The sequence below is a fragment of the Uranotaenia lowii genome, chromosome 3 (genome assembly GCF_029784155.1).
Source record: "Uranotaenia lowii strain MFRU-FL chromosome 3, ASM2978415v1, whole genome shotgun sequence".
Lineage (NCBI taxonomy): Eukaryota > Metazoa > Arthropoda > Insecta > Diptera > Culicidae > Uranotaenia > Uranotaenia lowii.
Genome location: NC_073693.1, coordinates 359,303,329 through 359,315,513, shown reverse-complemented (window position 1 = coordinate 359,315,513; position 12,185 = coordinate 359,303,329). Strand labels below are relative to the sequence as shown.

The 12,185-nt window shown below is 40.6% G+C and overlaps 2 protein-coding genes across 4 annotated transcripts in view; one reads left to right on the top strand and one right to left on the bottom strand.

Moving 5' to 3' along the window:
* The window catches only part of LOC129751511 (histone acetyltransferase Tip60), a 35,102-nt gene continuing 22,917 nt past the window's right edge, over nt 1-12,185 (top strand). The window contains exons 1-6 of one of the 3 annotated variants that reach the window (XM_055747056.1): nt 1-116; nt 291-420; nt 480-1,322; nt 1,390-1,552; nt 1,613-1,825; nt 3,617-3,633. In XM_055747056.1, coding sequence (XP_055603031.1) covers nt 75-116; nt 291-420; nt 480-1,322; nt 1,390-1,552; nt 1,613-1,825; nt 3,617 — 1,392 coding nt within the window. In that variant the 5' untranslated portion in view covers nt 1-74 and the 3' untranslated portion in view covers nt 3,618-3,633. Of the gene's footprint in view, nt 117-290; nt 421-479; nt 1,323-1,389; nt 1,553-1,612; nt 1,826-1,953; nt 2,287-3,616; nt 3,634-12,185 lie in introns of those variants that run through there. The other 2 variants (XM_055747055.1, XM_055747053.1) reach the window with 2 other exon arrangements.
* On the bottom strand, nt 3,604-5,045 carry LOC129751512 (splicing factor 3B subunit 4). The gene is made up of 2 exons (XM_055747057.1): nt 4,863-5,045; nt 3,604-4,711 (listed from the first exon to the last, which is right to left on the bottom strand). Exons 1-2 carry the CDS (start codon nt 4,894-4,896, stop codon nt 3,663-3,665), a joined length of 1,083 nt encoding a protein of 360 aa, XP_055603032.1. The 5' UTR covers nt 4,897-5,045; the 3' UTR covers nt 3,604-3,662.

Here is a 12,185-nt window from a genome sequence, read left to right as displayed (position 1 = left end):
TCAAAACAACAAAATTGCAAACAGCTATCGGAATCAGTAATCGTAGTCAAATTTTGCCAAAATTCGCCCCCCAAATGGACGTGGACGAGGCCGTACAATCGATCTGCGACTCGACGGTAAGTGCCGGAACGTTTTTCCAGTCATGGTCGATGGATGCGGTGGTGGGTTAACCGTAAATCGTGAATTCTTTTTCGGGGTTTCCATCTTCCGGTTGTTGGTATACTAGCCGATAGATGCTATATGGGGATTTTAAAAGTTATTACTATTTACTAAATTTTGTCTGTTTCTAGGCTTCACTTACCGAAGGATGTCGGTTACCGGTGCGAATGACCGGTACCAATGATTGGCCGCTGGCGGAAATCATTAGCATCAAGGATTTGGACGAATCCAAGAATGTTTACTACGTACATTATGTGGATTGTAAGTTTGGGTTTAAGGCATTTGAAACTAGCTTGGTGACAATTTCTTTTTAATTTCAGTCAATAAACGCCTGGATGAGTGGGTCACGGAAGAATACCTGGATACAAGGAAAGTACAGTTTCCTCGCAAAGATGGACTCACAACGGGTCAAAATACAGGAGTAACCACCCCCAAGCGTGTCATCCCGGTTGGAGAACGATCCCGACCAGCTAGTCCGGTACTTCCGCCAGTGGAAATCGTCAACGGCAGTGCCGTCCTGGCGGCTGCGTTGAACAAAAAAATCAGCCGGAAACGGAAAGCCACCTCAACAGAGAACGAAGACTCGCAGGATGTTCCAACAACGCCAACCCCAGCACAAACAACACCTCAGCCTCGACAATCGGGTAGTATGGTCACGCACCACGACGATGTGGTCACCCGGATGAAAAACGTCCAACTAATAGAACTGGGCAGACATCGCATCAAGCCGTGGTACTTCGCGCCCTACCCTCAAGAACTCTGCCAAATGCCCTGCATCTACATCTGCGAATTCTGCCTCAAATATCGCAAGAGTAGAAAATGTCTGGAGCGGCACATCAAAAAGTGCAACCTGAGGCATCCGCCGGGGAACGAAATCTACCGGAAGAGCACTATCAGCTTTTTCGAGATCGATGGGCGCAAGAACAAAAGCTACGCCCAGAATCTCTGTCTGCTGGCAAAGCTGTTTCTAGACCACAAAACGCTGTACTACGATACTGATCCGTTCCTGTTCTACGTAATGACCGAGTACGATTCGCGAGGATTCCACATAGTGGGTTACTTTTCGAAGGAGAAGGAAAGTACCGAAGACTACAATGTGGCGTGTATCCTGACGATGCCACCGTACCAACGGAAAGGTTACGGAAAACTGCTCATCGAATTCAGTAAGTTTTGTCCCCGCAATTTTCCAAGCTTGTGGAAATGTACCTTTTATTTTGTTTTAAATCACAGGTTACGAGCTATCCAAATTTGAAGGAAAAACGGGATCGCCGGAGAAGCCCCTGTCGGATCTGGGTTTGCTATCGTATCGGAGCTATTGGGCCCAAACGATACTGGAAATATTGCTCATTGCAAAACCCACCGGGGACAACGACAAACCGCAAATTACAATAAAGTAAATTAATTTACGGCTGAAAATCGGCATTCCTCTAATTTTTTTATCTTCATCTTCCAGCGAAATCTGCGAACTCACCAGCATCAAGAAGGAAGACGTTATCTCGACGTTGCAAATTTTGAATCTAATCAACTACTACAAGGGCCAGTACATTGTGTGCATCAACAAGGAAACGATCGACCAGCACAAAAAGGCCATGGAGAAGCGGAAGATCCGCATCGATTCCAAGTGTCTCCACTGGACGCCGAAAGACTGGTCCAAGCGATCCAAGTGGTAAGACTAAAACGAACGGTGTGTCCCCATTCAGGGGCACCCGGTTGGGGGTGAGATTGTTATTATTGTGTCAATAATAGTTAGATGTGTTCCCTTTCCCCCTTCCCCCTCCATCCATTCGTTTCTAGATATACCTAGATATTCAGATTACCATTTGTATGCCCTTCAACCACACAAACACCCACACACGAGAAGCGTAACGTTCGCCTAGCTAGTGTTTAAGTCAGGTTTTAAATTTGTTGCATCGGCTCCGGAAACCGCGACTGCCGGCCGGTACAAGAGAGCGAGAGAGTCATCGCCCAGTCCAGCCCAACCCATCTCTGCCCAGACAGCTGACGGGAACTTGGTTCTTTCAATGGTTGGAAATGATGATGATCGTCGTCGTCGTCGTCTGATTACGCTAACTACCTAACAAACATAACTTAAGACTCCGATTGTGAATGCTATTGTATAAATGAAAGTGACACGTACGTTGTTTCCGGCTAATGTTTCCGGCACATATCACAGCCATATGTTTCTTTTCGTTGAGGTTCATTTAATTTTTTTTTGTTTTATAGTTTTTTTTAATGTTAGAGAACCTCGGTATAACATCTCTTACTAAGGGAGTTTTCTTTGCTCAATCAAACAAAAGGTTTTTTTTTTATAATTATGCATGCATGCGGGATTCTTCATCACGGATTTCAAAAATGGCTTGAGGCTTACAACGTACTTCCACTTGCTCAAACATTGTTACGGAAATCGAAAGAAATAATAATGGAACTGTAACTTTGGCAACGACCTCAAGCATGAAACACACTGGAATTTGATCTTGAAACCTTGGTAAGCAAGCAAGCTGACTCGATTAGCTAGTCTGATAGGAAAGCTAACTGCATCAAGCTAGAATTTCTAGCCTAGACATTTTAGGATTTAGCCCGTAGGATCATGTGGCCCTCATAAGAGAGTAGTGAACCGGTCAGAAGATCGCTCTTTTCCAATCGAGCGGAGCATAAGGTCATTGAGTAACCTCGGAATGGCGAACCGAAATCAAATCGATCACATCTACATCAGCTGAAATGGAAAAGCCACCTTTTTAATGTCCGCATCATGCGCCGGACAACTATAAAAGCATCTGGATTGTATCTAAATTCTCAAAAATACTTGACCACATCAAAGTATCCAACTGGGTGACGAAGGATGAACTTCGTCATCGTTATTCTTTTTAGAATGATGGATAAGATCTGAATTGCCCAAGGTAACTAGATACGCAAAGCAAACTAGAGTATCTCAACGAAAGATTAAACGTATAAACTCTCAAAGTGATGGTTCCGGTTTCAATTTTTAGACAACTCTCACCTGATACAGGGCAAAAGGTTTAAAAGGTGTCAATATGTATTAGATAGGCTTTGTCGATGTATTGGCTGCGGTCGTCGGTCACCACATTATCCTGAATTCGAAAAAAGGATTAACCAGCGTACTTGCCTCTCGCGCACCTGGCACTAGCCGAAAGCGATGTGAGGAAGTTCCTAAACATCGCTAGTACCTTCTCCCCCCTTTCCTAACCTGCTCTTTCGTTAGTCTTCTATCAATGCATCTCCTTTAATACAAACGCCTTAAAGTAGTAATGGTAAAAAAAATCTGTCATCTGTTAAGATGTAGCGCAGTTTCACAGTTTATCCTTGACAGTCTACACTGAATCGCTAGGTCACTTCCTTGTTGTTTGACGTGAACTGCATGGATTTTTTAAAGTAGAAATGTCCATTTTGTCATCTAAATTGAACTACAACGAATCCTTTTTTTCCAATACTTTATTAGATTCGCCATAAGCTGGGTTTTCCCTTATCGTACCGTACACAAATTATTAGAACGTATCGACGCTAAAATTTTGAGGTGGCGGCGGAGGCAACCGGGGTTGTCCGGGAAACATCTGGCCGGGCATCTGCGGGGGTAGTGGAGGTTGGGGTGGTCTCCAGGCCGGCGGTGGTGGCCTCGGAAGTGGAATACCAACCGGGGGCATGTTGGGTGGCTGTGGCGGAGGTGGAGCCGGTTGTGCTTGCTGCCAGGGAGGTGGCGGAATCATTCTAGGCGGAGCAGGAATGCCCATGGGAGCTGACGGTGGCAGTGGCGGTTGTCCGATCGGCGGAGGAAGTGGTGGTGGCGGGATGTTTCCTGGTGTGAATGGTGACGGGGCTTGCGGTGGTGGCGGAACAGCTGATGGTGTTGGAGGAGGAGGTGGAGCCATAAGCGGAGGCGGCATCATTGGATGGGTCGGCATGATCGGGATAATAGGTGGAGGTACAGGAGCGTCAGCAAACAGTTGATGCGGTCGATCGGCATGCGATAAGGGATTCTGAGCAGCGAGCAAACGTTCCGCAGCAGAACCGTGACGCTCGCCTTTCGAATCTTTTTTGAAGGCGTATGAAACGGAAATCGGCCTGTTGCAAAGGTATTGCCCATTCATGGCATCCATGGCTGCATCAGACGCTTCAAAACTCGCAAAGTTGATAAAAGCGAATCCTTTCGAGTTACCAGTTTCCGGATCTCGCATAATTTTAGGTGTCTGAAGAATAACTCCAAAAGCAGAGAAAGTATCGTACAGCAGCTTCTCGTCTACTTCAGGATCCAAATTTCCGATGAAAATGTTGGCTCCAACGTCCAAATTCTTCTGATGGGCAGAGGCTTTGTTAACACGAATTGGCTTACCGTAAAGCTTGATCATGTTCATGATCTTGATAGCGTAATCAGCATCTTCCTCTCCCAGGAATTCAACGAAACCGTAGCCCTGGTGCATCTGTGTCACGCGATCCTTGGGCATGTGCACGTTAACTACCGGTCCGGCTTGAACAAACATCTCCCACAGAAGCGTTTCCGATACCTTATCGTCCAACCCTCCCACATATATGGTGGCATCTACAAAGAGAAATAAAAAAAAAAAGACTTTTACTAGGGAAATGACCTTGAATGCTAATTCTCTTGAAACCCAAGTATTCAAGAATCTCTTCTGTTCAGTCTGTTGCTATTTAAAATATGGATTTTGAAGTAATTTCTAAAGAAAACTTACCTTGATTTCTCTCGGCAATCGGGCCGGCCGCCATCGTTGTATATTTTTGTTTATGAACGAATCCGCGTTAACGCGAGTGACGTTTTGTGAACTTTTTTTTTTCTTCTGTCGAGCAGTTGCACGATTAAAAGTCAAGCTCCTGTTTTGTGTGGTCCTTTACCTACTACTCGAATGGCTTTCAACGCTGATTCACATTTTAGGGACTACAAAACCCAGACTCTGCCATAAATTGTAGAACGAATTATTCACAGCGTAGAGTACCGTTATTTGACAAAATTTGTGTTTTAAATTTTCAAAGTGTATCTGTCAATCCAGTAATCCCGGATACTGCCATGACCCGGATCGGAGCGCATCTGACAATCGGACCGATTACTGTCATAAGAAAGCTTGTCAGTTAAAAAACGTCCAATTTTCGTCCGATTTTCCGGACCATTTTCCTGCTGCTCAAAGCAGCGTCGAAAACAAGACCTGACAGTTCAAATCGGTCCAGATTTGGTTTGAATTCGGTCAGTTTTTCTTGACCGAATTGACGCGACGCGTCGTCTAGTTTCGAAACGTCACCACGGTTCCAATCATAGCAATCATGTTTTTTTATATGTCATAATTTTTTTACTGGTACCACGGTCTCGACGTAAAGCGAATTTTCTTACAAAAACTTTCTCAGGTAAGTTTTTTGATTAAATTTGTTTAATGTATAAATAAGAACAAAAAATTTTTTTTCCAGGCAATCAAACCAGTGGGGACACCTCACAAGGCCAGCAGAACATGGGTTACCTAAATCCAAAGGTGTCCGTCATCCGAAAGTTCTGCTGGATAATCACATGTCTAATTTGATGTTTCGTGATATGTATTTCTATGTTTATAAATGTTAGGTATGTGTTATGTAGATGGTCAATAAAATACATGGAAAATTCAAATAGTTTATAAATTTACAATGGCAGTAAAATTAAATTTGGATTTAGAAAACGAACCTCTGGGATCTGACCGAATTTGGTCTGAAAATCCGGGCCGAATTCGGTCTAGAAATCCGGACAGAAATCGGTCTGATATCCGGACGGAATTCGGACCAGTTGTTTTGACAGTTCGTTTTTTGGCAACGCGTCGCGTCGTCAGGAAACTTGTGTCACCAGAGCACTGAATCCGTCCGAATTCGGTTGGATTTCTAGTTCGATTTCGGACCGATTCACGGGTTGAACGGACCGAAATCCAATCGATTTTGGTTCGGTTTTCCGATCCGGGGAACTGTAGAACTAATTATTCACAGCGTAACAACTGTCAAATTTGAGCTCAAATGGATTACTGTGAATAATGAATTGGCGCCAAATCAGCGCGTCCTACATACTAGCACAAAATGGGTAGTTCATACCTATATTATACAAAACAAGATGAACCCACTGATGTTCATCTTGTTGACTGCAAAAACATAGCTACATTGGGCCATTTTATCGTATACATGCGACTAAACAAGTCGTCACTTTTCGGCCATCTTGCGTGACGAGTAGACACGTTCTTTGAGCTCTGAGTTGAAATTAAATTTTAGGATAATTACTATATTCGTTAAGTGATAATATTACAAAAAAGGAGAGTTGAAGTGTAGTGACAGTAAAATGGAAGACCCCGGTGGATCCGGTGGCGGGGCACCGGGACATTCGAGAAAAGACTCACAGGAAAAAAAATCTAAAGATGGCGACAGAACCCAAATTAGTGCGCAATACAAGAAAAATGACCAAGGACCATACAAAGTAGTGGTGGAAAAAATACAACAAAACAAAGAAGAAGAAATTGGTATTAACAAAATAAGTGTTGGCCAAATCCTCAAACAAAATGCTTTTTCTAAATCCGTACTGGATATTAAAAAAACCGGAAAAGCAAAAGTGCTGGTGTATTTCAGTGAATGGAAGGAAGCGAATCGACTCACAACCTGCCAAAACTTGAAAATAAAACAACTGAAGGCATTTATTCCGAAGAGCTTTGTGACAGTCAAGGGAGTAATCAGCGGAATACCAGAAGATCTAGACGAAGAAGAACTCATAAGAGAAATAGAATCCACAAAAGAAATAGAGGAGATTTTCCGGATGAATCGTTGGAAAGATGAGAAAAAAGTGAAGTCTAATCGGATCGGAATCGTCTTCCGAAGCAACCAATTACCTAATTATGTAAAAGTTTTTTCAGCTAATATAAGAGTTACAGCATATGTCACTAAGCCTGTTATGTGCGCGAAATGTCTTCGATATGGACATTTTGCAAAACATTGCAAGGGAAGCAAGCGTTGCCTTAATTGCGGTGAAACCCACGAAGATGAATGCAACAACGAAGAAAAATGCGGAAATTGCAAAGGTCCGCACAAGGCCAACTTTAAAGGATGTCCAGCAATAGATAAACAACTCAAAATAAAAACATTAATGGCAACAAAAAACCTTACCTTTTTCGAAGCAAAACAAGAACTAAGAACACCTACACAAAACGGTTATAGTATCCTCGAAAATGCCAATGAGTTCCAAACAATACAGGAGAGTTTTTCAAATGTAACAAAAAGAGGGATACAGAACAACAATAGCAATGTATCTAGGAGAAATCCGGAGGCCCAATTTAAATTAGACAAAAGAACAGAAGAAGTACGAAAAGGACAGACCACCAAGGGAAGCCATCCAAATAAAACACAACATGACGAACAACTGGAAGCAGATCCAACTACTGATTCTGAAGAATACGCACCAATACGCAGTGGAAAGAGACGGAAAGCTACTTCTGAAATAAATGAACCTGAATCGATCACCTTACAAAAACACGTCGAGCTTCGCAAAAAATGGAATGAAAAAATTCAACAACTTACTGACCAAAAAGAAAACTTAAGGAAAACAGCTGAAGGAGTCTATAAAAACTTGACAACAGCGATGATGAACAATGATGAAAATAGCATGGAAATTCTAATAAAAACCATTAACATTTTAGGTAAAATTTTGGGATACAGCATAGAAGATCAGTCTTCTTCTGAAATTCATGAAATTCAACATAATACAGAATAACGTACAAAGCCTTTCAAAAAATAAGATAGAATTAGCATACTTACTTCACGAAAACAAATACGATGTGGCCATACTTTCGGAAATATGGGTACAACCTAGCAGAACACAAAATTTAAACATATCTGGTTACCATAAAATCCTGCAACCTCGTGATACGGATATAGGAGGAGGCGTAGGAATATATTTGAGAGACACCTACAACTTCATACAACTGAAATTAACAACGAGCAATTTTTTCGAAGTACTAGGAATACACATACCAAGTTTAGACCTTTATGTTATTTCGGTCTATGTTAATCCACGCATACCTATTGCTAACCTCATCGAAGGAATCGAAAAAATAATGGACGAAACCAAAAACTGGCAAAATGTGATCATCGGTGGAGACTTCAATGCACACAACGAGCATTGGGGCTGTGAAGACACCAACAACAAAGGTAAACTATTATATGACACCATTCTGAATTCGAATTACCTAATATTAAACGATGGCTCGAAAACGTATCGACCTACAAATTTGGGACATAGACCTAGTGCTATAGACCTAACATTGTGCAAAATTGCAATATATAATGGGACAAGTTGGGAAGTTCTGGACCAAACAATTGGTGGTTCCAATCATCTGATTATCCATATAAAGTTTGAATCAATTAACTCAAAGAAACCAAAAAGCAGGTTCAACTTTAGAAAAATAAACGAAGAAGTAAACCTCATACAAGCTAATGACTTTAACACTATAGAAGATCTCGAAATTTTAATAAAAAACACTATTGGTAAACACAAAATTGAAAATGACTACACAGCAAAATTTTACTGGAACGATGATCTATCACTTCTGTACCAGGAAAAGAAAAATGCTAGAAAAGAATACAACAGACTTTCAAACATCGAAAACCTAATAAACTTCCAAAAAGCCTCGGCCAAATTCCAAAGAATGAAAATTACATTCATGCGACAAAAGTTAGAAGAAATCACAAAAGATATCGACCCGAGAGATGTTAAAAGTAATTGGAAACTGGTCAGGAATCTTAAATACCGTCATGAAAACAAACCGAAAAACAACATTATACTAACTTCAAAACAATTCGCACTAGAATTTCTACAAACAAACTTTAAATCCAATACTCCAAACGACAACCCAATAGCAACCACTCAACAAAACACTTCCCCTAATAAAATCCTAACACTAGAGAAATGGAACGAAATTCTTCAAAACAAAAAACGTTCAGCTCCAGGGATAGATAAGATTTCATATAGTATACTAAGAAATCTAAGAACGGAGGCAAAAGAGGTACTTCTTAATGAACTAAATGACATATACGCTAGAGGTTACCTACCAGAAAAGTTAAGACACATAAAATTACTGCCTGTACTTAAGCCTGGTAGAGACCCCAACAACATTAACTCATATCGACCAATAGCCCTTTTGCCCACTTTGACTAAATCAATCAACCACGCAGTACTAGAAGTAGTAAAAGGCCACATCTCAGAAAAAAACATTTTACCAAAACTATCATTCGGATTTCAATCGAAGAAATCAACAGAAAGCTGTTTAGAGTATGCCACTAATGTATTAATGAAGGCTGAGCGTAATAATGAATTGAGTATTGGAATATTTTTCGACTTCAGTTCCGCATTCGACACTGTTAGAGTGGATACACTGGTCGAAATAATGATTAAATTGGAGTTCCCGAACGATACAGTAAAATGGATCCAAAATTTCCTAAAAGACAGGAAAATCGTCATACAAGCAGAACAAGGCTTAGTCGAGTATAGAGTTAGCACAGGACTACCACAAGGAGACGTGCTCTCACCTACTTTATTTAATATTTATACAGTAGGATTACACGAAAGCACTGAAGGGGAGACTACATTGCAATTTGCAGACGACTTCCTCAAAATTGTATCTGGATCGTCTAAACAAGAGGTAATACAAAAAGCACAGAGAGCAGTAGATAACTTCATAAGTATAAGCAAAAAACTTAATCTTAAAATTAACCAAGCGAAAACGAAGGTAATTCTTTTCAACAATCAAAACGTCGACGTTGGAATTACAATAGAAAACACACTGTTGGAAACGGTTCATAATTATAAATATCTTGGAGTATATTTAGATAAAAATTTAAAATATGGAACACATGCTCAATCACTAAAACAAAAGATAACTGAACGACAAAACATGCTCAAGATTATAGGCAGTATTAAGAAAGGAGCAACGCCAAGAGTTATGGTAATGTTCCACAAAGCGCTATACGGAAGCTTCTTTTCGTATGCATCATCAATCTATGGAAACATGTCCCAGACAAATCAAGGAAAACTGGAAGTAGCTAACAGACAATGTCAAAGGATCGCAACAGGTTGTAGCAGAAGCACACCAATCAATACTCTGGCCGCCCTAAGCAATGAAATTCCGTTGCACCTAAAAAGAAACTATCACACCCAGAAGCGAATAGCGAAACATCTTCAACTGGGTGATGCAGTTAGCGAACAACTTATAGAACTCGACACAGAAAACAGGAAGGAAAAAAAGCTTTATACTTACCTAGAATGGACATACATGGAAAATAAGGAATCTCTTCAAAAGACATATGGCCTTTTTAGAACAAAAGCTTGTGAAAAAATCGACATTCGCATCCAAGTCGAAGGAATCCCTATCCAGAAACGCAAGATGACCTCCTCAACCATGCTTCAAATCTCAATGCAAATGATTAATACAAACTACATCGGCTGGAGACAAATTTACACAGATGCTTCAAGATCTGAAACTTCCTGTGGCATTGGTATCTTTGAAGCCCAATCTGATCTAAGAATAAGTATGAGACTAGAAGAATGTTGCACTATCATGACCGCTGAACTGATTGCTATTTGGCTAGCAACCCAAGAAATTGAAAATCTTCCAAGATATCCGACAGTAATTCTGACCGATTCCCAGTCGGCCTGCTGGTTTCTCGATGCCTGCAAAGATAAAAATGAGATGGATCAACTAACATCTGAAATTTGTGATTGTTTGTCTAAAACCGGCACAGTCCTACAATGGATTCCAGCCCATGTAGGAATTAAAGGAAACGAACAGGCTGACGAACTCGCCAAAGAAGGAACCACAAGTGAAGCTATATTAACAAACAAAATATTATGGCACGACATGGCACTTCGAATAAAAAACGGATTGATGAATGATGTCAACACTTGGTATAGACGATTAGCTCTAGAAGACAATAAAGGACTCAAGTTCTACGAATTTGTCGAGAATTTCCCAACGAAACCGTGGTACTGGACCCAAAACTACGATGCCTATGAAACACGAATGTTAAATAGAATAATGGCTGGACACGACTTTTCAAACTATTGGCTGGCAAAAATGAAGATCAAAGATTCGGAAGTCTGCGACCTCTGCAGTACACCCGACACAACACAACATGTTTTGCTAAAATGTGTTAAATACAACCATGTAAGAAATCACTTCGATTGGGAAGGAAATCAGAACTTAAAGCAACTTATTGGAAATTTCGAACAAACAAAAATAAAAGAAGTCATCCAATTCATACGGATGGCCAGAATCAAACCGTAACGGACTACTGTCATACTAACGTTATGACTCTGGCGATATGAGTTTTGACACTCAAGCCAACAAATTAAAATACAACAACAACAACATAAACAAGTCGTCACTGCGTGCTGGCCTAATTTTTTTTTGTGAAACGGATGGAACAGGTAATTGTTCTCTGTGTTTTTATTGTTTAATTGCTCATATTGTGCTTTATTCGTTTCTTTTCTTAAAATTTCAGTATCTTGTCAAGCACTGCGGAAAGAATCAATTTCACCTGTCCTTGTGCTCGATCGATTCCGCATTATCGGTATCAACAAGTTTTGGTGTTTCAGTGAGCTCCAACCCCCTGGCAACTTGACGTTTCCCATACAAATCGCGTGTGCCAATTTTTTCTGGTTCTCTGGTTCTGTCAAATCGAAAATCGAGCTACGTAACATGTCGGAAGGACGCATATTGAAATATGTTTTTAGTATTGCGGTTACTGGGAAAATTTCTAATCGTGCGACGGTAGCCTTCCGTGCGGTAGGCTAGCCGGAGCAGTAAACACAGTTAAAAAATTCACTCTTACTCACTTATTTCATTGAAAAGTTAAGAAGTAAATTCTTGAATCAATCTTCGAATCATTATTTTGCAAGAGAGGACAAAACATGAAGTCATCGGAATGAAATATTATTATTCTTAGTATTCATTGAGATTGAATTAATTACGAGCGTTAAAATCCCAGACAAAACAAAAAACAATCTACATTAT